This window comes from Myotis myotis, unplaced genomic scaffold, assembly GCF_014108235.1.
Source record: "Myotis myotis isolate mMyoMyo1 unplaced genomic scaffold, mMyoMyo1.p scaffold_m19_p_1, whole genome shotgun sequence".
NCBI lineage: Eukaryota > Metazoa > Chordata > Mammalia > Chiroptera > Vespertilionidae > Myotis > Myotis myotis.
This window is the reverse complement of record NW_023416313.1, coordinates 177,467,475-177,495,342: the sequence shown is the minus strand read 5'-3', so window position 1 is coordinate 177,495,342 and position 27,868 is coordinate 177,467,475. Positions and strand designations below refer to the sequence as shown.

General features: G+C 37.2%; 1 protein-coding gene across 5 annotated transcripts in view; it reads left to right on the top strand.

The window, feature by feature from the left end:
* Positions 1–27,868, top strand: part of VPS13C (vacuolar protein sorting 13 homolog C) — a 194,943-nt gene that overhangs the window by 152,409 nt on the left and 14,666 nt on the right. For 2 of the 5 annotated variants that reach the window (XM_036303605.1, XM_036303634.1), the window contains exons 63-79: positions 28–161; positions 2,771–2,897; positions 4,110–4,345; positions 9,806–9,947; positions 11,410–11,550; positions 12,638–12,719; positions 12,996–13,065; positions 13,594–13,705; positions 13,831–13,944; positions 16,102–16,241; positions 17,977–18,058; positions 19,068–19,181; positions 20,919–20,994; positions 22,357–22,520; positions 24,509–24,554; positions 27,051–27,174; positions 27,655–27,769. In XM_036303605.1, the coding sequence (XP_036159498.1) occupies positions 28–161; positions 2,771–2,897; positions 4,110–4,345; positions 9,806–9,947; positions 11,410–11,550; positions 12,638–12,719; positions 12,996–13,065; positions 13,594–13,705; positions 13,831–13,944; positions 16,102–16,241; positions 17,977–18,058; positions 19,068–19,181; positions 20,919–20,994; positions 22,357–22,520; positions 24,509–24,554; positions 27,051–27,174; positions 27,655–27,769 (2,019 nt within the window). Of the gene's footprint in view, positions 1–27; positions 162–2,770; positions 2,898–4,109; positions 4,346–9,805; positions 9,948–11,409; positions 11,551–12,637; positions 12,720–12,995; positions 13,066–13,593; positions 13,706–13,830; positions 13,945–16,101; positions 16,242–17,976; positions 18,059–19,067; positions 19,182–20,918; positions 20,995–22,356; positions 22,521–24,508; positions 24,555–27,050; positions 27,175–27,654; positions 27,770–27,868 lie in introns of those variants that run through there. The other 3 variants (XM_036303615.1, XM_036303625.1, XM_036303645.1) reach the window with 3 other exon arrangements.

Genomic DNA, 27,868 nt, shown 5'->3' with positions numbered 1-27,868 from the left:
AAACATACTTTTTCTCCCCTATAATAGAATGGGGGTATCTTGGTGGATGTAAACACTGCTGAACATTCAACGGTCATAACCTTCTCTGATTACCATGAAGGATCTGCACCTGCTCTGATAATAAACCATACACCCTGGGACACCCTCACATATAAACAGAGGTATGAACTAAAAGAGTTCATGGAAAATCGTATTTTCTTCTGGCCCAAAATTCCTCTAAGAAACACTTGAGACTAAATATGTTCCACGTTCCGAATGTGTTCAGTTTAGAAAGGTAATATGGAGCACATGCTGTTTAATACTAATACCATCAGCAGGTTTTGAGGCAGTACTCTATAATCAAACACAATATTTCTGCAGCAAAATTTATGAATGTTTATACCAATTGGGATAAATAAAACTATTAAGAGTCTCACATCATTTTTTTCAGATCAGGTTTTGCTGCCAAATGACTGTCAAAATCAAACTTATAGAAAAATCTGTGGATTCTTGGAGTTTTCTAAATTTCAGAAAAGGAATTGTGAATCTGTTCAAACATTTTTCTTCTTTTTTAATCTGATGATGCTTAGTGAACCTCCCCCTATAAATTTATATCCAGTTTTTTTGATAGGGGTAGTAAAAGATTAAATGGGAGGACATTGAGTAGATAGTCTTGTTGACTATATAGTACACACTGATGATACCATCTACACTAATAAAGAGAAACATGCAAATTGACCATCACTTCATCACTCTGCTACACCCACCACCCAGTCAGGAGCAAGTATGCAAATTAACACAACTAAGATGGCCACGGCCACGGAGCTGGAGTGAGCAGGAGGCTTGGGTTGCCCCCAGCGATGGAGGAAGCCAAGCTTCCCACCTGCCCTGGCTGGCCCTGGGCTCCACTCAAGGCTACAAAATTTCAATTATAGAAGATAAATAAATCCCAGATACCTGCTTCCAGCCCGACCTGGCCTCCGCTCAAGGAGGCGCTGAAGAAAAAAAAAAAAGAAAAGAAAAAAAAGAGAGGCTGGGAGCTTGAGTCACAGGGGGGCTTGGCTAGCCTGCAAACAGCCATCAGCCCCTTACCCAGGCTGGTTGGGCACCCCAGTGGGGACCCCCATGCTGAAGGGGATGTGGCCAGCCTGAAAACTGCCCTCAGCCCCTCACCCAGGCTGGTCAGGCACCCCAATGGGGACCCCTGCCCTGAAGGGAGTGTGACTAGCTGAAAACAGCCCTCAGTCCCTCAGGCTGGCCAGGCACCCCAGCAGGACCCCCCACCCTGAAGGGGCTGTGGCCAGCCTGCAAACAGCCCTCAGCCCCTCACCCAGGCTGGCCAGGCACCCCAGTGGGACCCCCACCCTTATCCAGGACACTCTTCAGGGCAAACTAGCTGGCCCCCACCCGTGCACCAGGCCTCTATCCTATATAATAAAAGGGTAATATGCAAATTGACCCTAACAGCAGAACGACTGGGAATGACTGGTCACTATGACACACACTGACCACCAGGGGGCAGACGCTCAATGCAGGAGCTGCCCTCTGGTGGTCAGTGCGCTCCCACAGGGGGAGCTCTGCTCGGCCACAAGCCAAGCTGACGGCTGCAGCACAGCACTGTTGGCGGGAGCCTCTCCCGCTTTTTCAGTGGCACTAAGAATGTCCGACTGCAGCTTAGGCCTGCTCCCCACTGGTAAGTGGACATCCCCCCAGGGCTCCCGGGCTGCCAGAGGAATGTCTGACTGCCAGCTTAGGCCTGATCCCCTGGGGAATGGGCCTAAGCCAGCAGGTGGACATTCCCTGAGGGGTCCCAGACTGTGAGGGCACAGGCCGGGCTGAGGGACCCCCCTCCAAGTGCACAAATTTTTGTGCACCAGGCCTCTAGTTATATAATAATAGATGATACCATTTTATAATAATAGTTTTAAACCCTTATAGTATATAACATTATATATTTGCAAAGAATTATTATAAATCTGCAAGGCATTGCTTTATTATAAAGTAATTCTACCTATATAATTATATAATATATATATATATACATATATATATATATATATATAAAATAATGCCTTACATATTTGTCTGTTCTTAACTCTCATGGCTTGAATGCACTGAGAGATTTAAAAATGCAGATTAAGATGGAAACCTAATTGTGTTACTTTTAATTTTTTTAGTTCTCGGAAAAGCTGTTTATATTAAGTGGATCAATAATTTTTAAACTTTAATGATCAATTTCAAAATTTCCTGGAAATCTTGTTAAAATGCATATTCTGATTTAGTAGGATTTAGATGGGGTCCAGGATTTTGTATTTTCAGCAAGCCCAGTTAATGCTGATGCTGCTGGTCCACAGACCACACTTGGAATGGTGACAGTATGGACCCAATTATGTTTTTTCTGTGAATCATATTTCTTATGCATTTTATTTGGTTAAAAAGCTTACATTTAAGCACTGCTACTATTCACAGCTTTTTTTTTTTTTTTTTTTTTTTTTTTTTTTACAGGTGTGCTCTGACATACCAGTTTGTTTACCTTAATGAATTCTATTGGTGTGATCATCTTTGTATCAATTTAGAGAGTACACTGAAACCTTGGAAAGAGAAATATTCTGTTACCTCAAGCTTCAAAAACATTAGATTACTGGGCTTTTTAGGCTATTTATTTTTAATCAGATTTGTGTTTAATTATTAAAGGAAATTTTATAAGATTTCTGTGCCAGTTTCTATCTCAGGAAAACATAGTCTGGGTTTTTCAGGCCGATATTTTAATCTTCCATCGGTTGTGTTTCAGTGGGTTACAAGAAGAAGTGAAATTGCTGCCAAGACAAGCTCGACTTTTTGCCTGGGCAGACCCTACTGGTACCAGAAAACTTACATGGAGATATGCAGCAAATATTGGGCAGCATGATCTATTAAAGGTATCATTTGATGTAAATGATGGCAAAGGAAGTAAACAAGCTAGCTTCACACAGTTATCTTTAGTTTTTGAACTAAAAATGAATTGGGAATAAATTACTTTTGGACTTTAGATTGCAAATAGTTCATACCAGTATTTAATCTGAGATATGTCAAAATAATTCATTTACAATTTCAAAATAGGCCCGCTTCATCTTGTTTAAGTAAAGATCAGCAAAGCACTTTTTTATTTACCTGTTTTTAAAAGGAAGGAATTTTAAGGCTAAATGAAAAACAACTTTGTTTTGAACATACACATACCACTGTTGGCTGAGAGATTTTTAGGCATGCTTTCCAATCAAGGCCATATTTTTTTTAATTAAAGGAGTCATCCCACTCTGACCCCACCCCTTTCCCTCTGGCCATCATCTCACTCTTGTGTATGTCTACGTGCCATGCATATATGTTCGTTGGCTAATCCCTTCACCTTCTTTTATCCAGTCCCCTCCTCACTCGCTGCTGACAGCTATCAGTCTGTTCCATGTATCCATGCCTCTGTTTCTAACAATTACAAAACTATTTCCATACTCTTGTTAACATCCTTTATTTGTTTTTTTCCCAAGAAAGCAAGAGATGAAAAGCACGTAGTAGGTACTTGTACTACCTGTTGAATTGAAATGTGGTTATATTTATGTTAAGCCCAGATGAAGAGGAATCATTATTTTAATCTCTGAAAACACTAATCAAGCATCATATTTTCAGGCTCTTCTTGGTGAACTTACTATAAATTGATCACCATATTTTGACTGTTTAACAGTGTGATGTATATAAATTTTTGCAGTGTTATAAACTTTTAAAACAAAAATAAACTAGGTTAGTTTTACCTGAGGCCTAATAAACGTCTGAACCATTCTGTTGTCCATGTTGGAGACAAGTAAGCATCTTATGGTGTTGGTGTCATTGAAGGCTATTCTTGTTCCTGCTAAGTGCCTTTTGAGCACCAACTAGGTAATTCAAACTAAAGTATAAAAAAAATTAAGCACTCTGAATCTTTATTATTGTTTGAAAAATCGGTGAGATGTTTTGAAATAGATTAGAAGTTTGTTTTGGTGGTTAGAGTTTTCCAATTTATAGTCATGCTTTTTAAACTTTCATGAACTTTCTAGTTACTGTAGTTCAACTTTATGGAATAAAAACTATTTGTGGGTTTAATATAAAGTCTCTTTAATCCCCAGGATGAATGTGGACAGTTTCCATATGATGCAAACATCCAGATACACTGGGTGTCGTTCCTGGATGGGCGCCAGAGAGTTTTGCTTTTCACTGATGATGTTGCCTTGGTTTCCAAAGCACTGCAGGCAGAAGAAATGGAGCAGGCTGATCATGAAATAACCTTTTCTCTTCATAGTCTTGGGCTTTCCCTGGTTAACAATGAAAAGAAGCAAGAAGTTTCATATATTGGGATAACCAGGTACGGAAGAAGGAAGATAAGGCATCAGAAATCTTTAAAAGACATTGAGGTCATAATATCAAATTTGAGAGTAAATTTTTACCTGTTCTGAATTTTATATACTGTACATTCTTTCAGGAAAACTTTACAGAACATTTGTTTTCACTGCTAGGTGGTTGAATACCACATAAGATAGAAAGATGCCTAAGATAATATCTTTGCCCTTACAATACTCATCCTCGGTGGGGAAAAAAAATATTTGCTTCTTTCTTTGTTGTTTATATGTGCTTTTCTAAGTGAATTATAAAAACACAAATGCTACAAAGAAGTATGCACACATACAATGGAAATACAGAGTTAGAAGCAACTAATTCGTTTGGTAGTGGCTGAAGAAACTGGCAGGGGACAGGGGAAGCCAACCACATGGGTCAGATAAATTAGAAAAAGGTTCATAGGAGGAGGCAGTATTTGACATGGGTATGTAATTGTTAGTGGATGATTATTTAGAATTTGTTAATACTGATGGGACCAGTTTCTCTAGTTTTGCTTATACCTTTATAAGAAAAATATTTGAATTTGTTTATTTTGGTTTTACTGATTACACTAACTTTGGTAAAAGACTCACTTTTTGGAGCATGATGGGTGGAATGGTGAACATGTGATCATATATAATCAGCATAGAATCTATTGATATTTATGTGTTTAGTGAAAAAAAAAATTGAATAAACAAAGAAACCATGTATATAGGGCACTTTGTATAACACCTGACAGATTAAGCTTTCTATAAATGCTATTACAATACCATTAATATAATATTAACATATTTATGTATATGTGAGTAATATATTCTCTTGGGTGTACATTTCAGTCTTGTATAGTGTCTTTAAAGTTTTTACATTTATTGATTTATTTTGTTTAGAGAAGAAGGGAGAGAGAGAGGGAGGAAGAGAGAGAGAGAGAGAAGCATCAATTTATTGTTTCACTTATTTATGCATTCCTTGGTTATTTCTTGTATGGGCGTGACCAGGGATCAAACCCACAACCAAGGTGTATGGGGACGATGCTCTAACCAACTGAGCTACCCAGCCAGGACTCAGTCTTGTATTGTGTTTTTATTATTATTATTTTTACCCTAAAGTTTATTTATCAAATTTTATCAGTGGAGTCTTAGACCCGCTTTAAAATAAGGGCAGTTCATTGGCAAACCATATAAGTACAGAAACCTTTTTTAAGTGTATTGTGTTTTTAAACTAAATATGAAAATCATTTTAAAAACATATAAATCCATTTTTCTTTTCACTCTTGTTCTTTGACATAATGTATTTATACTTTAATATTATATATGCTATTAGAGTATATTGTCAGATTGGCCTTTATTTATAAGGTCATTTTAAAACTTCATCTAAAAGAACTAGAGTACCTTTTTTCTGACATATTGCACATTCAGTAAGGATGTGTACTGAGGAAAAGTAAGTCAGTTATACAGTATTTTAAAATAGATTTAGTTTTTTGAGCAGTTTTACGTTTATAAGAAAACTAGAGGCCTGGTGCACGAAATTCGTGCATGGTGGGGGGGGGGCCCTCAGCCTGGCCTGCAACCTCTCCAATCCGGGACCCCTCGAGGGATGTCCGATGCTGGTTTAGGCTCGATCTCTATGAGACAGTCGGACATCCCTCTCGCAATCCAGGACAGCTGGCTCATAACTGCTCACCTGCCTGCCTGATTGCCCCTAACTGCCCCCCCTTGCCTGCCTGATCGCCCCTAATTGCCCTCCCCTGCCAGCCTGATCATCCCTAACTGCTCCCCCCTGCCGGCCTGATCACTCCTAACCACCCCTTCCTCAGCCCCCGCCACCGTGGCTTTGTCCGGAAGGAAGGCAGGACAACTGGAAGATGTCTGGTCGATCCAGTCTAATTAGCATATTACCCTTTTATTAGTATAGATTGAGTGTAGAGTACCCATATACCCCCAAGTTTTCCCTATTATTAAGTATATTTTTTTATTTTATTGATTTTTTACAGAGAGGAAGGAAGAGAGATAGAGAGTTAGAAACATCGATCAGCTGCCTCCTGCACATCTCCTACTGGGGATGTGCCCGCAATCCAGGGACATGCCCTTGACCGGAATCGAACCTGGGACCTTTCAGTCCGCAGGCCGACGCTCTATCCACTGAGCCAAACCGGTTTCGGCAGTTTTCCCTATTATTGATATCTAGAAATAGTACATTTTTTACTATTAATGAACTAATAATGATACATCATTATTTAAAGTCCCTTTTTATGTGTTTATGTTAGAGATGCTCTTTGTATTATAAATTGTATGGGTTTTGACAAATGTATAACATGTATCCACCATTACAGTATCATCTATACCAGAGGTTCTCAACCTGTGGGTCGCTACCCCTTTGAGGGTCAAACGACCCTTTCACAGGGGTCACCTAAGACCATCAGAAAACACATATATAATTATATATTGTTTTTGTGATTAATCACTATGCTTTAATTATACTCAATTTGTAACAATGAAAACATATTCTGCATATCAGATATTTACATTATGATTCATAACAGTAGCAAAATTACAGTTATGAAGTAGCAATGAAAATAATGTTATGGTTGGGGGTCACCACAACATGAGGAACTGTATTAAAGGATCGCAGCATTAGGAAGGTTGAGAACCACTGATCTATACTAATAAAAGGGTAATATGCTAATTAAACCAGGAGACCTTCCAGACGTCCTTCTGGACAAAGCCATGGTGGTGGGGCCAAGGCAGAGGTGGTTAGGGGTGATCAGGCTGGCAGGGGGGGCAGTTGTGGGCTAGCAGGCTGGCGGAGGGGCAGTTGGGGGCGAGCAGACCGACGGTGGGGGGCAGTTGTGGGCGATCAGGCCGGCAGGCAGAGTGGTTAGGGGCTATTAGGCAGGCAGGCAGGCAGGTGAGCGGTTAGGGGACAGAAGCCCCGGATTGTGAGAGGGATGTCCGACTGCCGGTTTAGGCCCGATCCTACAGGTCCTAAACCGGCAGTCAGAAATCCCCCGAGGGGTCACAGATTGGAGAGGTTGCAGGCCGGGCTGAGGGACATTCCCCCCTATGTGCATGAATTTCATGCACCAAGCCACTAGTCTTATATAGTAAAAGCCTAACATGCTAAGTGTCCAGTCATCCTGTTGGCCATTCAACCAATCAAAGCGTAATATGTTAATAATATGCTAAGGCTGCTCAACCGCTCGCTATGACGTGCACTGTCCACCAGGAGCAGAGAGTCGACTGGTTGACCAGTCGCTATGATGTACACTGATCACCAGAAGGCAGATGCTCCGACTAGTAGGTTAGCTTGCTTTATCAGGACTGAGTGAGACGGGCTGGACATGCCCTGGAGCCCTCCCACGGTTCCTCCCTGGCTGGCCAACCTCCCACATCCCTCCCTGGCCCTGATCGTGCAGTGGTGGGGTCCCTCCTCCTGGCCTGCGCCTCTCACAATCCAGGCTGTGCCCCCCCTCCCCCGAGTGCATGGATTTTGTGCACTGGGCCTCTAGCATAGAATAGTTTCATTACCCTAAAAGTCACCAGTGCTCTACCTGTTCATCCCTCCCTTTTTCCCCGAAACCACTAATCTTTTTACTGTCTATAAGTTTTCCAGAATGTCATGTCATTGGAATCATATGGTATATAGCCTTTTCATATAGGCTTCTTTCACCTAACAATGTCCTTTCAAGATTACTCATTTTTTATGGCTTGATAACTTTTATTTTTAGTACTGAATAGTATTCTATGTCTGGATGTACTATAGTGTATTTATCCATTCACTGACTGAAAGACAGTCCTGGTTGCTTGCAAGTTTTGGCAATTATGAGTAAAGTTACTATAAACATTCACATGCAGGTTTTTGTGTGGATACTAAGTTTTCAACTCATTTGGGTAAATATAAAGGAGCATGATTGATGGATCATATAGTTAAAGTATATTTAATTTTATACGAAACTGCCAAATTGTCTTCTAAAGTGGCGGCACTAATTTTGCATTCCCACTGAGAATGCAAAATGAATGAGATTTCCTGATGCTCCACATCCTTGCCCGCATTTGATGTTGTTAGTGTTCCAGGTTCTGGCTATTCTAATAGGTGTGTAGTGGCATCTCCTTGTTATTTTGATTTGCGATTCCCTAATTACATATGATGTTGATCATCTTTTCATATGCTTAATTGTCATCTGAATATTTTCTTCTAGCCCTGTGCTAAAAGTATCCAATATATATTGACATTTCCAAACCAAGCATGTGTCACAATATACCCAGAAAAGCAATGGCCAGAAAAATGAGAAAATTTAATACTAAATAACGACAGCAGCTTTTCTTTAGAAAAATAAAATGAGGTTATAACCAAAGTTAGTTTCTGAATGACTCATTTGTAAGTCAAGCATGGAAAGCCTTTTATCATGGTGAGTTAATTGAATAATGTGATTGTAACAGCTGAAGAAATGTATCCAGAGAAAATAAACTTAGGCCCATTAGTCTTTCGGTGAGAACCGTTGTTTGAAGAATTGAGGACATTCAGAGCATCAATAGTCAATTATAAAAAACAAGGCCAGTTATTTTGATAAGTCAACAGGTGTTACCAATACTGCTCAGTTGTATACATATTTGAGAAGGCAGTGCTGAATTTGAAGTGACTTAAGCAGGGGTCCTCAAACTTTTTAAACAGGGGGCCAGTTCACTGTCCCTCAGACCGTTGGAAGGCCGGACTATAGTTTTAAAAAAAAAACTATGAACAAATTCCTATGCACACTGCATATATCTTATTTTGAAGTAAAAAAACAAAACTGGAACAAATACAGTATTTGTATTTGCATGTGGCCCGTGGGCTGTAGTTTGAGGACCCCTGGACTAAAGAATTAGCCTCTATGAATAGTTAGCAAAGAACAAATAGGTGAAAATATTTTCAAACATGACTTACTGTGGTGATCATTTCACAGTATATACAAATATTGAATAATTAGGTTGTAACCTGAAACTAATTTGTTTTATGTTAATTATACGTCACAAATTTAAACATAAAAATGTGTTTTTCTCATTAATAGACTTGTGTTTTTAAAATTATACAAAATTGTTCTTTTTCTGTTTTGAATTTCATCAATTAAAAAACTTGTGGAAGATTTCTTTTCTTCTCTCATTATTTAAGTTGCTACATAGTAACTTTAATGTTGTCTCAGCCACAGAGCCTAAAATATTTACTATATGGTCCTTATAAAAGTTTGCCAATTCTTTAATTGATTGATGTCAACTTGTGATAGAGAAACATTTCCCACTGCTTCTTTTCCTTATGTTACTTTATAATACAGGTATATTCTGGTATTTCAAAAATATCTCTTGTGTAAATGTAATTTTCATAGAAGATTGATAGTTGCAATAATTTTGAGTTGAATGACAGTTCCACAAACTGAAATATGTGTTCCTAATTTAATTTTCTTTATGAATTACTTTAGTTCTGGTGTTGTTTGGGAGATGAAACCAAAACAGAAATGGAAGCCTTTTAGTCAAAAGCACATAATGTTACTGGAACAATCCTATAAGAAGTATCAAGCAGCAAAACAACATGGCTGGATCAAACTAGACAATAATTTTGAGGTATGTCAGAATTTTTTGTTTTTGATTTTATATATGTACTAGAGGCCCGGTGCACAAAAATTTGTGCACTGGCGGGGGAGGGGAGTGTGGGGAGGTGTCCCTCAGCCCCACTTGTGCCCTCTCACAGTCTGGGACCCCTCGGGAGATAACCATCTGCTGGCTTAGGCCCGCTCCCCGGGTGGCAGATGGCAGGGCCGATCCGGGGGTTGGGGCGCCGCCCCAGGTTGGGTCGCACATGGGACGCCCGGGTGGGCCGGCCGATTGCTGCTGCCCCGCCCGGCCGCCCCAGGTCGGGTTGCATGTGGATGCCCGCTGCCTCGGATTGCAGATAGCAGGGCCAGATGGCGGCAGGGCAGGCAGGATGGCGCTGTCCTGCCCTGCCTGCAGTATGCAAATTAGCCACCATCTTTGTTGGCAGTTAATTTGCATATCTCACTGATTAGCCAATGGGGGGGTGTAGCGATGGTATGGTCAATTACCATGTTTGTCTATTATTAGATAGGATTTTGTTGTTGATGGTGCTAATAAATAAAATTTTACTATCCAAGTGAAAATGTGTGTGTGGAAGCTAATTTATTAGTAAATAAACTCATTTATTAGGATTGGCATGACTAATATTTATTAATATATTTTTATTAGTATATTTTTAATTAAAATACATTGTTATTAAATCATATGCTCTAGTACATTTTAATAATCTATTAACAAGACAAATAGTTTCACAGAATTAGTTTTGTTGTCAGATTATGGAGAAATTAAGATTGGTTGAAATATTTTTTTATTGGTATTGAATTATATATTTTAATGATGGAAAACTTGCTCAATTAAATTCATTAAATGTGATGATATGTCCACAAAGGAGGGGAGATGTCCACAAAAGTGTACATAGGCCCTTCCAGTGACTCTGAAAATTAATTTGCTCCAAGAAGACTCCAGAATCTTGACTGCAATTTCTAGCTTGTTCTGATTCAGTCATACAGCTTTCTGTCTTTGTTATCTGATGGTTGAGTTTGCATTGGCTACCAGATACCCTCCCCATCCTTCCCCCTCCCCCATAAATGTCAGCCATGCTCAAATGTAAATAACTACAATTCGTGTCAGTTATAAATAAGCTGTCAACTATTCATTGTTTAACTTTGTTAAAACAAAGTTTAAAAATTATCTAGGATTATCCATGACTATTGAAGATTTTTTAAAAATTTTAAGCATGACTTCCTTTAAGTACAGTTTATGTAATTGAAAAGTTCTCAGTTGTTTTCGTTTTCCTCATACCTTTAGTATAAAAGTGATGATTCTGTTTCAAACATCTCAACTGTATTTCACCTTAAGGTAGATATTTTGGTGAGGCAGAAATTAAGATATTTTTCCCTTTCAATTTGTGAGTAAATGAGTATTTAAAATGGGCCACAGTGCTAATTAATTCCTGCTCATCACAAACACATGTTCTTTTTTCCCCCCCCAGGTCAATTTTGATAAAACTCCAATGGAAATGCGCCTCCCTGTTCCGTGCCCTATAAAGCGAGATTTTTTATCAGGAATTCAAATTGAATTTAAGCAGTCTCCCCACCAGAGAAGTTTGAGGGCCAGATTGTATTGGCTTCAGGTACCACTGTCATCCTCACTTCAGTACTTATACAGACTGTTCCTGACTTACGATGGTTCGAATCACAATTTCTGGACTTTATAATGGTGGAAAGCAATAAACATTCAGTAGAAACTGTACTTTGAATTTTGAGTTCTGATATTTCCCCACATTAGTGATATGCAGTATGCTAGTCTGGTGTTGCCGGACAGAGGCAGCAAGCCACATCTCCCCATCACGTGATCACGAGGGCAACAACCGATACTCTGCAGGGTAGTATTAAATACATTTTTGACTTAGGATATTTATCGGCATGTAACCCCATAACCCCATCGTAAGTGAAAGAGCGCCTGTATCTAATCACTTTGGGAGTCTTGGGGATTCTAGCATACATTGTAATTAATGTCTTTCTTTTCATTTGTATGTTTATTCTCCTTCTCTAAAATATCCTGTGGATTCAGCATATTATTACCATCAAAGTCCAAAGATCTTGTCACATTGAGACTATTTAATTTGACCAGCTAGCCTGCAAGAATGGTTCCTTGAATTGAAATTGTTGTTTTTAAATACTTCTTTGAATTTTTCATGAGATCCCCAAATAGCATTTTCTTTTGTCATTCTACCTGGGCTATATTGGAGGTTGTTTGGGCAGCTGCTTTGCTTGTTCCCTTCTTCTTTCCTTTCCTCTCTCCCTCTCTCTTTTTTTTCCTTCCTTTTAACTGCTGGATATTATTTAGGACATTTTTCTTCTTTTTCTTCTTTCTACCTATCATTTGATTTCATATCCAGTCTCCATTTACAATTTATTTAAACATAGTTAAAATCTCACATGATCCATAGGTACAAGTATTTCCATTAATGATGTACATGCTGTGTAATGTTAATGCAATGATGAGGATATTTACATATTCCTTCATATAAAAAAGCTTGCCCTTGCTGAGGTATGTAAGAATTTTAGATTTAAGTGAAACTTCTAATAGTACCACATATACATACGGATCCTTAATTATGATGAAATTTGTGACATCTTCTATAGTATTGTCTCTGAAAGGAAAAGTTTAAATTATTTGTAATCCTGCTGAGTTACTTTTCTTTTTTATCCCCTCAGGTTGATAATCAGTTACCAGGGACAATGTTCCCTGTTGTGTTTCATCCTGTGGCCCCTCCAAAATCTATTGCTTTGGATTCAGGTAAAAAACAAAAAAACAAAAATTAAGTTGAACATTACTCTGTGTCAGGCAAAAGTTATTTAGCTGGTTATATTCTCCTCCGTCAACCTGGAATAATAACTCCTCTTGTTTAATTTCCTTTTTGTTTTATATAAATAAGGAATTACATAAGGAAATGTGTTTTTGAATCTGAAAAAAAATTAAGTTGAGATATACTCTGTTTATAAAAGTTAAGTAAATATTTTTACCTAATATAAAGCGTGATTGCCTCTTTCTTGTTTTATTTCTTCCCCGTAGAACCCAAACCTTTCATTGATGTGAGTGTCATCACAAGATTTAATGAGTACAGTAAAGTCTTACAGTTTAAGTAAGTCCATTTTCCTTTATTTATCTAAAGGAATTTACAAATGAGACTCTACTTTGAAAATAGTAAATTTTCTACCTGAACATATTAATCCACTTTTGGTCAAGTAATTTTCTATGTTGAAATAATTCCTTCAAATGCCTTCTCCACTTTGTTACTCTAATTAGCATATAAAATAGTTAGTGAAATATAAATGACATATGTATTTGTGAGATGTATTCTTTAAAGTAATTGCTGTGGACTCTAAAGAAAGGATAATACATGCTATATCATCTCGTCATATTTGTCTCTTCTGTAACATGATAAGTGTGGGAATTTGGGACTTTAAATGCTAAATATCACCTTCAGTGAAATCTGTAATAAAAAAAAATCTCAGTCTAAGTAAAGTAGACTTTGAGCTTATAAACATGACACTTTTTAAGAGATAAAGGAATAAGTACTATGGCTTTTGGCAAAAATTGAAGTTGAAACATTGAACATTACTAAGTTTGATAGAAACCCTTTTCCATTAAAAAAAATGTTTTCCCTCAGGTATTTTATGGTCCTCATTCAGGAAATGGCCTTAAAAGTTGATCAGGGGTTTCTGGGAGCTATAATTGCGTTGTTTACCCCAGCAACTGATCCTGAAGCCGAAAGAAAGCGGGTAACAATTTTTATTTCTTGGAAAAATTATAAAACTTGAAAAATTAAGTCAGCCATTTTTTTTTTCAATAACTGTAGTAGAAGAAGAAAATTAAAATAGAAATTCTTGATTTATTTCTTTTTCAGACAAAGTTAATCCAGCAAGATATTGATGCCCTAAACACAGAATTAATGGAGACTTCAATGACCGATATGTCAGTTCTTAGTTTCTTTGAACATTTCCATATTTCTCCTGTTAAGGTTTGTTGTAATTATTATTTTGAAAGTTTGGCAGAATTGTTGTAGAACTTTTAAAGGGGCTGTGTATAATCGTGGGTTTTAATTTGTTGCATCAAATATTTGGTGGAATTTTGTTTGATAAGTTGAAATAATTAAGATAGTTCTCTGTAACATATGTATAACCATAATTCCCACAGAGAAACCACCAGAGCGTGCTTTCTAGTCTTAAATTAATAGCCCCTTTATTCAAGGAAGAAGCTGACAAAAGCATTTCTTAATTAAGCAAAGAAGTGCTCACCAACCTTTAATGTTTTGGTTGCACTTTGTAACTACTACCACTGCTTAAACAGAAAGCTATAATGGGTGCCCTCACCAGAATGTAAAAACGCTGAAGTTGCTATTATACTGTTGATGTGGTGTTTTTCACTCTTCCAACATCTGATTGTAACTAAGGGAGTAGAAAATTGGATACCTTTCACTTGCCTGATTTTGTACTTTATGAACCCATTTCCTTTTCTTCTTTTGTTGTTCTTTGTAGGTTTTATAGGAGAAGGTGACTGCTCAGGAAATTCACAAATGCTATCAACCATAATGCTGTAAACTTGTGTAATGGGGCAGATTAACAACTAAGTAACTCTAAAATATTGATGACCCATTACATTTTCACAAACTGTTCACAGCACATTATTTTCGGTAGCATTCACCAATCCATTCAGCTAAGTGAGGGATTTTAAAATGGAATTATTTTAAATTGACGTATTAGTTTGGTGGTATCAGACATATCCAGTGTTAGGTTTAAAATTGATATTGCTTTATGTGGTAGTTTATATACAATTTCTTTTGCATTAAGTGGAAATAAGTTATTTCTGAGATTGAATAATACCTTCAAGAAATATTTATTGAATGGCTATGATCAAAGTTTCTGTGGGAGGTATAAAGTGACTTCATGGAGTTCATAATCTAGGGCAGTGATGGCAAACCTATGACATGTGTGTCAGAGGTGACACGCGAACTCATTTTTTTGGTTGATTTTTTCTTTGTTAAATGGCATTTAAATATATAAAATAAATATCAAAAATATACATCTTTGTTTTACTATGGTTGCAAATATCAAAAAATTTCTATATGTGACACGGCACCATAGTTAAGTTAGGGTTTTTCAAAATGCTGACACGCCGAGCTCAAAAGGTTCGCCATCCCTGATCTAGGGAGTATTCAGGTTTTTAGGCACACTGGGAATTGTGCCATGAAGTTGAATAATTAAGGTTATGAACTATAGTTACTTTCTTATCCCATGGTGACTTTGCCCTAGAGAAAGGCTGGATCTCTATCCATCTAAGCTTACCTTTCCTGGATCCCAACACTCTCTTGACTCTGCAGATGGGCAAAAGTCCACATCTAAGAAAAAAACCAACAACCAGGCTTTCCTGGACTTACCCTAAGTCTATTCTATTGAACTCTTTCTGGGTTAGGTAGAATGCCTAGGGAATGGCAGAATGAGAAAGGAGAATCATCTGTTCTGTTTACACAGGTCGCAGTTTGACCTTGTTTTCTGGCTCTGTTGCACTAATGATACAGCACAAAGTAGAATAAGCCATTAAATGGGAATGTGAAAGTCTCATGTTTCAGTACTGAGGTGAAGGGGCACGTGGAAGCTGAATACATTATTATTACACTTTTAAAAACTTATTTAGCAACTTGCTAATCGTTGCCATAATGGTCACTTATTGTTACTTGTTATTATTGTTACTTATAATTGTAACAATTGTTATAGTTAGTTGTTGCCATAAGTTATTTACCTAATTGGATGAAAATAATTGAATATCCATTTTGACTGGTAGCTTACTTGTGTGCCATTTGACATTTTTCTTCCTAAAATGATTATGCTATTTTTTTAAATGTTATTTTGGGCCCTCCATATAAACACAATCACATTTATACACTTTGAATAAAATTATTATAGCTCTAAATTTGGAGCAGACTAATTTATATTTCACAAAATATGAGAATCAGGTAAGAATGAGTTATTCTGTGATAATTATATACTGAGTAACAAATAATGGCTTTCTGTAGGACCCTAATGAAAGATACAACATTTGTTTGTATCTAAAATATCTGTATATAAATTTTTTTGTTTTGTTTTTACCTTCTATTTATTGAGTATTATTTTTCTTTTAGTTACATTTGAGTCTGTCTTTGGGTTCTGGAGGTGAAGAATCAGACAAAGAAAAACAAGAAATGATTGCAATTCATTCCATCAATTTGCTGTTGAAAAGCATAGGTGCTACTTTGACTGATGTGGATGATCTTATATTTAAGTAAGATTTATGTTAAAGTACATTGGAAGACTTTTGTACCAAGGATATCTTTCTGGATATTAATTTCCTTCATTTTTGCTAGAATGTTAGCTTAGAAAAATGATAAGTCTTACTACTTAAACTTGAAGAGTTTGGTCCCTTTGTAGTTATTCTCTCTTGGTATGCTTATTTTACTCATAAAAATAAGGTAAAGAATCTTGTGTTTTCTTAAGTTATTAATATCTTGATAATACACTAATGTAGATTAAAATTGAATTATTTTAGTAGTATATATTGACCATTTTTTAAAACAATTATATTTAGAAATATGTAGCTACAGGGTAAGATTTCAGTATAATCATAAGGCAAATTATAGATTATAACTCTTTGCTGCATCTAATAGTATAATACTTAATGTGTGCCAGAAACATATATATTCAAGGAATGTTTATCGAATTGAATATTCATCTATAGGATTAGAACAAGTAGTTACCTTGGAGAAAAAGACATATATCACTTTCACCTCAATTGTACACTATTAAATTTCGTGGACTCAAAGAATTAAAGATAAAGTTCAAGTTGAAAAGACTAAGAAAAAATAGAAGTTAATTGCTATCAGGTCTCTGAATAAAGGAAGTCTAAGTTTAAAAGTAAAGGAAACACTTTATAACCAAATCAAGAAAATTTAAAAAAAATAATTGAGAAAATATGACACAAAGGATTAAGAGTCTTCCTATTTAACATTCATGAGAAAAAGCTAAAGATTCCAATGCCATATTGCCAGAGACAGTAAGAGATAACTCATAAAAGGGAAGGTACAGTGGCTGATAGAGATCTGAAATGTTACATTTTATTATTTATCAAAGAATATAGGAAAGTTATAGCAAATTATCAAAAGATTTCAAAATATGAGCAATTCTAGTACAAAAAGGGGGTGAGCCTGAGAAAAGGGTACCTTTGAAAAAAACCTGTATGAATGGAAAGTGATATCTATCAAGAGTCTTAAATGTTTTTAGTCTTTCACTCAGTAATTATTTTGGGGAGAATTCCATAAAAATATCTTTAAATTTAACCAAAGAGTTATATTCAAAATTTGGAAATGCATGAGAGGAAGAATTGTTATGATACTTTACACAAAAGTGTTACATAGAAATTTGAATAACAGAGATAAATATTTATTCGCAACTAGAGATCTGGTGCATGAAATTCGTGCATGGGTAGGGTCTCTAGGCCTGGCCAGTGATCAGGGCCAATCAGGGCCTTCCTTCCCCGGGCTACCGGCTGCTGGCCAGGGCCGTCCTTCGTTCCACGCTTCCCCTGGTGGTCACCGCTTTGTCATAGCGAGCAGTCAAACTCCCAGTTGGTTGAAATCCCGAGGGGACAATTTACATATTAGCCTTTTATTATATAGGATGTTAAGTGAAAAACTGCATACAGAATTTAAACATTTTTAAATTGTATTGAAGAGAAAAGAAAGGATTCAAAGTGGTAATCACGGAAAGAAAAATTAAAAAATCCACTGTGCGGGGGGATTATGGTTGACTTTTTTAAACCTTTTTATTTTTTTATGAAAGACTTGTATGAGAATGTACTATTTAAATAATAAATCTGTTATCGTAATGTCAAGATCTCAAACATATATGTGGCAGATGTACAGATCTAATTGTAAAAGAATTAGCAATAATTAATCATTGAAATTTTAATTATCTTATTTTCAGAATATAATCTTAATACCTTTGAATCTTTCTTCTCCCAGACTTGCTTATTATGAAATTCGATATCAGTTTTATAAAAGAGATCAGCTCATGTGGAGTGTTGTTAGACATTACAGTGAACAGGTAATTTCTTATCATAATATCTCATAAGGAATATTCTTCATAAAATGTCAAAAGAAAAGATTTGTATGTGATTGTGTGGTATTCAGTAATGTTTACCTAATTTATCCCAATTTGCAATCTTATTACTTAGTAGTTTCTTGAATGATTAATTTCTATATCTTTTAGTTCTTTCCCCCTCTATATACCTTTTTAAAAGTTTCTTCTGGTGCCCTTTTCCCTTTGCAATTATATATCTATTCACTTTGGGAAAAAATAATGACTTAGGAATCATTACATTTTATTTTTTCCAGTGACTGCAGTTTCTAAGTATATTCTAGTAGAATTGCAAGAGGAATTCTAAGCCAGGTTCCTCCTCATAACTCAGTTACTCTGTGGTTCAGTTTGACTACTCAGAATTAGTAGTTGTTTCAGGGCACAAGAGCACCCTTGCTTACTGTGGTACTTCAAGGTACCATTCTCCTGCCTTCATCTATTGGAAGGTGCTTTCTCCTGTGGTGTGTAGAGACATTCTGGTTATTAAATGTTCACATAAGCATAGATTTTTATTTGTTTTTCTTTTGGTTGTTATTCCCTATTTAGTTTCATAGTAATAGTGATGATAACAATATTAAAATTAAGGAACAATTACTGAATTATATATTCACTTAATGTGCATACTCAGTCATGCAAGGTCAGTATAATACACCTCCCATTTTACAGATGAGAAGACTGAGGCCTAGAGACTCAGTGCCTTGTCTAAAGTTATATAACTGCTAAATGGCAGACTGTGCCTCAATCCTAGTTCCATCTAATTTGAAAGCCCCATGTAAAGTACTAGCATACTGCCTGCCACATTGTGAAATATCAATTAGTGAACATGTAGTGAACATAGTACTGGTTATTCCGCATTGCTTTCATTTAACAACCTAATTTAACCAGTACTCCCTCTTTTTCCTGTCGTATTATAATGTTGTCTCTTCCAATAGTTGTAAAGGACTTAAATTCCTTTTTTTTTTTTTTTTTTTTTTAGTTCTTGAAACAGATGTATGTCCTTGTATTAGGCTTGGATGTGCTTGGAAACCCATTTGGATTACTTAGAGGTCTGTCTGAAGGAGTTGAAGCTTTGTTCTATGAACCCTTCCAGGTATTGGTCTTTTATTTATTTTGAGTATAACTATAGGACAGTGGTCGGCAAACTCATTAGTCAGCAGAGCCAAATATCAATGGTACAACGATTGAAATTTCTTTTGAGAGCCAAATTTTTTAAACTTAAACTATATAGGTAGGTACATTGTTATTAACTTAATTAGGGTACTCCTAAGGCTTAGGAAGAGCCACACTCAAGGGGCCAAAGAGCCGCATGTGGCTCGCGAGCCGTAGTTTGCCGACCACTGCTATAGGAAAATGGATGTTCTCTTTTATTAATGACAAATAATTTGTATTTTAACTGTATTTGGGAATTGAATAATATTCAGATAACAAAAATACAACAGAAAACAACAAACTAACAAAAACTCATAGGTACAATATGATGGTTACCAGAGGGAAAGGAGGGAGGACGGAGTTAGAAAAGGGTAAAATGAGTCAAATGGTGACAGAAGGAGACTTAACTTTGGTGGTGAACACACAGTAATGTAGTATACAGATGATTTATTATAGAATTGAACTCTTGAAACTTTTAGACTTATTAACCAGTGTCACCCCAATTAATTTAATAAAATTTAAATATGTATATCAATATTCTATTTTTTTTTATTTAAAATTACTTGAGATGACATTAAAAGATTGTTTTAGTATTAATTGAGCACTTCTGTTGTCTGGGCAATAAAGCATGCCCACATTTTCCAGTATTTAATTGTACTTGTAAGGAAGAATGCTACAGAGATTAAGACCATTTCAAGGCTGTTTCACCACTATGGAAGGAACTAATGGGGCATTAAAAGCTGACTTAGTTTTATATTCAGGTTTTGCTCTAACCTGTTCTCCTCCATTTAAAGGCTCCAGGAGCCCAAAGTAGTGAAGGTTTCAGAAGGACAAAGCAGAGAGAATAAATGGAAGCACAAGGAAGCCAGTACTGTGTGGGCTCAGTCTTGTTACCACTGGGGCTTGTTTAGCATTCTTTTTTTTTTTTAATGTAGAAAATAACATTTACTTTTTTTCCCTTTATTGATTAAGATATTACAAATGTGTCCTTATCCCCCCAATGTCCTCTCATCCCCCCAATCCTGCCCTCACTCTCACCCCTGTTGTCCACATCCATCACTTATATGCATGCATACAAGTCCCTTGATTGATCTCTCCCCCTCACCCCCACCCTCCCCTACCTTCCCTTTGAGTTTTGAGCATCTGATTGATGCTTCTCTGTCTCTACATCTGTTTTTGTTCATTGGTTTATGTTGTTCATTATAATCCACAAATGAGTGAGAGCATGTGATATTTATCTTTCTCTGACTGACTTATTTCACTTAGCATAATGCTCTCCAGCTCTGTCCATGCTGTTGCAAATGGTAGGAGTTCCTTCCTTTTTACAGCAGCATAGTATTCCATTGTGTAGATGTACCCAAAAAAACACACCTTTGTTTAGCATTCTGATGGAACTTGGTGCTGAGAGGGCAGCTTCCGATTGTGACTGAGGCCAGGGGTTTACTCCTATTCAATTTTTGTCATCTTAAAGGGTATGTTGAGATCAGGTGGGTTGAAAGTGTCTTCAAAAATAATAGGTGTTCCATCAATATTTGGGTTTGAGGGCAAAAGCTGTGTCATCACATGTTATGGCTCGTTACAGATTCTGTATCTTCATGGAAACCCTGAAATACTAGATTAACGGTCTTAAACTTATTTTATTTTAAATAGCAATTTTTTGTTTCTTGTTTTTGGCCAGGGTGCTGTACAAGGCCCTGAAGAATTTGCTGAGGGGTTAGTGATTGGGGTAAGAAGTCTCTTTGGACACACAGTAGGTATGTACCACATACTTATGTATATATATATTTTATTATAATAATTAGTGACCCGGTGCACGGATTCATGCACATTGAAAGGAAATTAATTAGAAGGTTGCTGGCAGTGTGGGACTGGGCGAGATGGGCTGGACATGCCCTGGAACCAGCCTCCCTTGGTTCCTCCCCAGCCTGCCACACCTGGGGTGGCGCCGTGGCTCGGGGGCATCTGTGGAGTGAGCGAGGACCCTCTGGCAAGTGGGGTCCCTTGGCCTGGCCTGCGCGGATCGGGCTGAAACCAGCTCTCCAACATCGCCCAAGGTGTCCTGGAGTGCGAGAGGGCACTCTGCAAAATTGCTCTCGTACAGGGTATGGAATGCAAACGCAAGTGTGCAGTAAACCAGATTCGGGGCCAGCAGTGTCCCAGCAACAACATAACCCAGGGCCGAAGGTGGAATCACATGTCTCCGTGAGGAATCGGGCTCCCTCCTCTCTGGTTTCGGGATGTGTCACCTGAGAACCGCCAATGCCAAGTCACCACAACTTAGCAGCTCCTGCATTGAGCGTCTGCCTCCTGGTGGCCAGTACACGTCATAGCGACCAGTCAGACGGTCGGACCCTTAGCATATTAGCCTTTTATATATCTATAATAATAAAAGCATAAGATGCTAATTAGACCGGACAGCCAAACGACCTTCGGACGTCCTTCCAGACGAAGCCACAGTGGCGGGGGCCGAGGCAGAGGTGGTTAGGGGCGATTAGTCAGGCAGGCGAGCAGTTGGGGATGATCAGGCAGGTAGGCAGAGGTGTTTAGGGGTGATCAGGCAGGCAGAATGGTTAGGGGTGATCAGGCAGGCAGGCAGGCAGGCGAGCAGTTAGGAACCAGTGGTCCTGGATTGCGAGAGGGATGTCCAACGGGATTGGGCCTAAACTGGCAGTTGGACATCCCCTGAGGGGTCCAGGATTGCAAGAGGATGCAGGCTGGGCTGGGGGACACTCCCTCCCCCCCCCCTGCATGAATTTTGTGCACTGGGCCTCTAGTATAGATTATAAAATTCATTGTTTATCAAAAACAAATTATTGTATTTTATAAAAAGATGATTTTTCTAATCCTTTTAAAAGATGTGTTCTCTTCTTCTTAAATGGAAAGTAATTTAACACTGATATGCTTGATTTTTTATGTCTTCGTAGTATAGAATCCATGTACTTTAAATAGTTTTATTCCTCTTCTTGGTATATGGGAAACACAAAAAATAAATGTTTGCATTTTTATGTATGAGACAGAATTTTAAGCAATGGTTAGTTTAAGCAGTCGCGTGCTATGTACAGTGGTAATGCTTGTTAAAGAAACAATGCAGCTTACTTCTTTGGGCCTTTTGATAGGTGGTGCAGCAGGAGTTGTATCTCGAATCACCGGTTCTGTTGGAAAAGGTTTGGCAGCAATTACATTGGACAAGGAATATCAGCAAAAAAGAAGAGAAGAGATGGGTCGACAACCTAAAGATTTTGGAGACAGCTTGGCCAGAGGAGGAAAGGGCTTCCTGCGTGTAAGTCTAACGCTGAATCCTCAAGAAGCCCTCGACTTTTATGTACACTTTAGATATGTACTCTTGGAATACTGCTTGAGAGCCGATGTCTGTTAGAGTGGCAGTAGTGATACATTGTGGACTTTTCTGTTTCCTTTTTGCTCTCCTCCTCCATTATCATCATCAGATCTATCCCCGAAATTGCAGACTTAGTTTGGCACTTGGGTTGGAGTGAAAACTCTATAATGATGGCAGGTTAGCACTGGCGTGGAAGGAAAGGAATATATAAGCAGAGAAATATGGCAAATGATGATACCTGGGGGGGGGAGGAGTTTAGGTCATTAATGGACCATTCTGTGGAAGGGAGGTGTAGAAGTTGTGTATAAACCAGAAACTGCCATTCACTACTTCTCAGTACTTTAAAAATTATACCAGAGGCATGGATACCTGGAACAGACGGACAGACCTCAGAGGGGAGATAGGTGGCGGGGAGGGGGACTGGAAGAGATTAGTCAAGGAACATATATGTATAGCCCATGGACAGAGACAACAATGTGTGAAGGCTTGGGGGTCAGGGGGAGGGCAAGGTCTGAAGGGGATAAAGGGAGGGGAATAGGGGGCATCTTAATAGTGTCAACAGCAATAACAACAAATGCATTCCCCCCAAAAACCATTCTCTCTCTCACACACACACACACACACACACACACGTGGTGGGGAGTTAGTGTCTAAATGGTAAGTTAAAATATTAAAAAAACTTTTAGGGCAAACATTACAATAAATTTTGTGACTATAGCACAATAATGAATATAAATCTAATTCATAATATACTTAGAGTTAAGCAGGTAGGCCTTTATTGGGTAGAGGGGTTAATCACATTTTCAAACAAAGAAACAAAAAATTATGCAGGTAATATATGAATATGGTTTAATTATGGATTACATATGAACATTCTCCTTATAAGAAATTATAAAAACATAACTTTTCCTTTTATATTTAATAAGTAATGAAATCATTATAGGTAAGCTCTAAGTACTCTTTGATCATCCCTCACCTCTTTGCAGGGGTATCTAATCTTTTCAATAGGGTGTATTCCCTTAGTTCTTTTTCTATATGTTTATATAACATGCAGGTAGTTTTTTGTTTTTTTTTAGTTTTTTTTTTAAATATATTTTTATTGAGTTTTTACAGAGAGGAAAGGAGAGAGATAGAGAGTTAGGAACATCGATGAGAGAGAAACATCGATCAGCTGCCTCCTGCACACTCCCCACTGGGGATGTGCCCACAACCAAGGTACATGCCCTTGACCGGAATCGAACCCGGGACCTTTCAGTCCGCAGGCCGACGCTCTATCCACTGAGCCAAACCGGTTTCGGCAACATGCAGGTAGTTTTAATTAATGCCACTACTTGACAATTATTAGGAATGTATAAATATATTACTATTTTAATTTTGGAAATTTCAGGAAGCTATACCTGCTGTGATTGTGCCAGTAATTTGTAATGTTGTATGTTGTCTCCTCAAAAATCTTTCAGGGGTCCCTTCATTATCAATTTTCCACACTTTCATTAAGTTATAAGTAATCTCATTAAAATTTATAAGTAGATATTAAGGATAATTTGGCTCAACTCACTCATTTTGCAGTTTTAGAAACAGATTTAACACCCAAAACTAATACAAAATAATAATTTAATGTAAGCTGTAATTGAAAAAATAAATAAAACAAAAAATACCATATGAAATAAGAACAAAAATAATCTTTTCACCTGCTTTACTGTTCTTTCTGTTATAAAATTTTACTTCTAGAAGCTGCTTTCATTTAACATTTGCTGTGACATTTTGAAAATCATATTGTTCACCTCTGTGTACATGTTGTTCACATTATCAAATAAGTACTCGTGGGTTTTTTGTTTTTTTGTTTTTTTCTAGTGTGTCTGTAGAGACCTCTAGTGGTTGATTTAAAATTAAGCACCCTCCATTCAAGTTTGTATGATTGATTTCTCTTTCAGGGAGTTGTTGGTGGAGTGACTGGAATAATAACAAAACCTATGGAAGGTAGGTTGATAATCTTTCCCTCATGTACAGGCTCTGAAGAGTTGATGCATGGTAAACATAGTAAATTTTATTGCTAATAGGTATTTGGGAGAATTTCTGATTAATTTTATGTTCATAGTTCTAAATTATTATTTAATGAATATGCTTTTCTCAGAAAGTAGAGGGGTTAAGTAGTAGACTGTAATTTAGACTTCAAATGTTATGTTCAGGAAGTTCATAAGCTAGATTGCTTTGGGCCTTCAATAGCTACTAACTTATTTTTTTTATCCTATTTTAAAAACCACATTGCTTTACTTAGTGCAATTGGCTTCTTTATAGAAATTTATAAGCTGATTCTAAAATTTAAACAGGAATTTAAAGGATTGCAAATAGCCAAAGCAATCTTGAAAAAATAGAACAAAGTTGAGGACTTGTACCATCTAATTTAAAAATTTACTATAAAGTTACAGTAACTAAGACAGTGTGGTACTAGCATATGAATAAACATATATATGGATCAATGAAATTGAGATTCTAGAAATAAACCTTTACATTTATGGCGAATATATTTTTTAGAAGCGTGCCAAGATAATTTCATAAAGAAAAAATAGCCTTTCAACAAATGATATTGGGACAACTGGAAGTAAATATATGGAGTTTATATTTTATGACATAGCAATTCCACTCCTAGCTATATACTCTAGAGAATTTAAAACATGTTTGCCCCAAAACTTGTATATAAATATTCATGGAAACATTATTCATAGTAGCCAGACTATAATAGCAACCCAAATGTTCATCAACTAATGCATGGATAAACGAAATGTGGTATATTGATATAATGAGACATTATCCAGATGTAAAAAGAAATCAAGTACAGATGCTTCTCAACTTATAATGCAGTTATGTCCCGATAAACCAGTTTGAAGTTTAAAATATCATAAGTCAAAAATGCATTTACTACTACACTGTAAAGCATTGATTGCTTACCCACATGATCACATGGCCACCTGGGAGCTGAGCCTCACTGATGCTGCCTTGCATCATGAGACAGTGTCATCCGCATACTGCTTGCTCAGGAAATCGAATTAGTTTTTACCGAATGGATATTGCTCTCATACCATCGTAAAGTCAAAAATCATAATTCGAACAATTTCAAGTTGGGAACTGTCTATACAGTATAAGGTGGATGAACCTTGTAAACCTGATGTCAAGTGGGAAGGCTAAACATACCACCTATTGAATGATTCCAATTGTAGGAAGGTCCACAATGGGCAGATCCATAGAGATAGAAAAAAAAGTAGATTAGTGACTGCCTAGGTTTGACTGGTGGGAGGAAGGAGGTAAATTGCATAAGATCGGATGGGGAAGGGCCAGGGGAAATGGGGAATGACTGCTAATAGGCATAGGGTTTCTTTTTGAGATGATAAAAATTTTCTAAAATTGAATCTGGTGATGGTTACACAACTCTGAATATACTAAAAAAAATTTAATTTATACTTTAATGGGTACATTATATGGCATATTAATTATATTTCAGTAAAGTTCACACATACCATATATATATATAATAATAAAAGCATAATATGCTAATTAGACTGGACGTCCTTCTGGATGACCTTCAGGACAAAGCTGGGGCTGTGAGGGCCAAGCCCCTTGCATGAATTTTGTGCATCAGGCCTCTAGTGTGTGTGTGTGTGTGTGTGTGTGTGTGTGTGTGTGTGTGTGTGTATGTATGTGTGTGTGTGTGTATATATATATATATATATATATATATATATATATATATATATATATATTAATGTACACTGCTTGAAAAATTTCCTGACGGCTGGCATAAAAAAAGAAGATATTTTCTGGTCAGTTCTTAGACCTTCTAGTCACAAATACTGACTAAACTCTTGAGTCACAAGTTATAAATTTGAACATGCCTCAGGATTACCTGGAAGGTTTATTAAAACAGATTGCTGCACTGGCTGGGTTGCTAAATGATTAGAGTATTGCCTGCAGACTGAAGGGTCTGGGTTTGATTCCCAGTCAAGGGCTTGTACCTGGGTTGCAGGCCCTATTCCAGCCTTGGTCAGGGCGTGTACAAGAGGCAACTGATTGATGTGTCTCTCACATCAATGTTTCTCTCTCTCTCTCTCTCTCTCTCTCTCTCTCTCTCTCTCTCTCTCTCTCTCTCTCTCTCTCTCTCCTCCCTCCCTTCCACTCTCTTTAAAACTCGATGGGGGTGTGTGTGGGGGAATATCCTTGGGTAAGGTTTAATAAAAACAGATTTCTGGGATCACTCCCAGAGTTCCTAATTCAGTAGGTCTAGGATGGGGCCCAAGTGCGCATTTTTAACACACTTTGAGAACCACTGATTATCATGTTATTAAATTTAACTTCTTCAGAAAGCCAAATTTTGGAAGCTTTTTGAGTAAGCATTTTGGCATTTCACTCAGGCTTCTGTTGTGCTCAAACTTGATTATTTTAAAATATCTTTATACATTCATTGTCTTTGGTTTTATGAAGGTGCCAAAAAGGAAGGAGCTGCTGGATTCTTTAAAGGAATTGGAAAAGGGCTTGTGGGTGCTGTGGCTGGTCCCACTGGAGGAATCATAGATATGGCCAGCAGTACCTTCCAAGGAATTCAGAGGTAATTAAGTATATACTATGTGCAAGATATGTGTCTGTGTGTAATTGTTGCTAGGGATACATAACTAGGTAAATATTTTGCTTCCTGTATGACAGGTTCACTAGGTAGAGTGCCACCAGAAAGGAGTAAGAGGAGACATTGTTTATGCCTAAATTTCTCTTTTTTCTCAATGAATGTTTACTGATACCTACTATATGCTACACACCAAGGATACGAAGAATGGACAACCTAGTCTTTGCCTTTATTTTTTGACGTTTCTTTTCTTTCTTTCTTTTTTTAAATAGTTGGGAGATGTTAGAGTTAGACAGACTTGGTTTTAATATTTGTTGCATTATTTGGGACAAGTTATTTAAAAGTACTCTGTTTTTATCAAATACTGATATAATATGGAGCATAGTACAGTGTTTTATCAACATATATACTTGTATTATTTTGAAGGATTCTCACAGTTTCTTATACTTATTCTGATGCCTTATACAGGGCAGCAGAATCAACTGAGGAAGTGTCCAGACTCCGTCCCCCTCGCCTGATCCATGAAGACGGCATCATTCGCCCCTACGACAGACAGGAATCCGAGGGCTATGATTTATATGAGGTATAAGTTCTGTTCTTATGGTCATGAGTGAAATTTAATTTTAAAGATTTCTAGGATCACAATTTCATGGGTGGTTCGTGAAGTTCCTCATTCATGAAC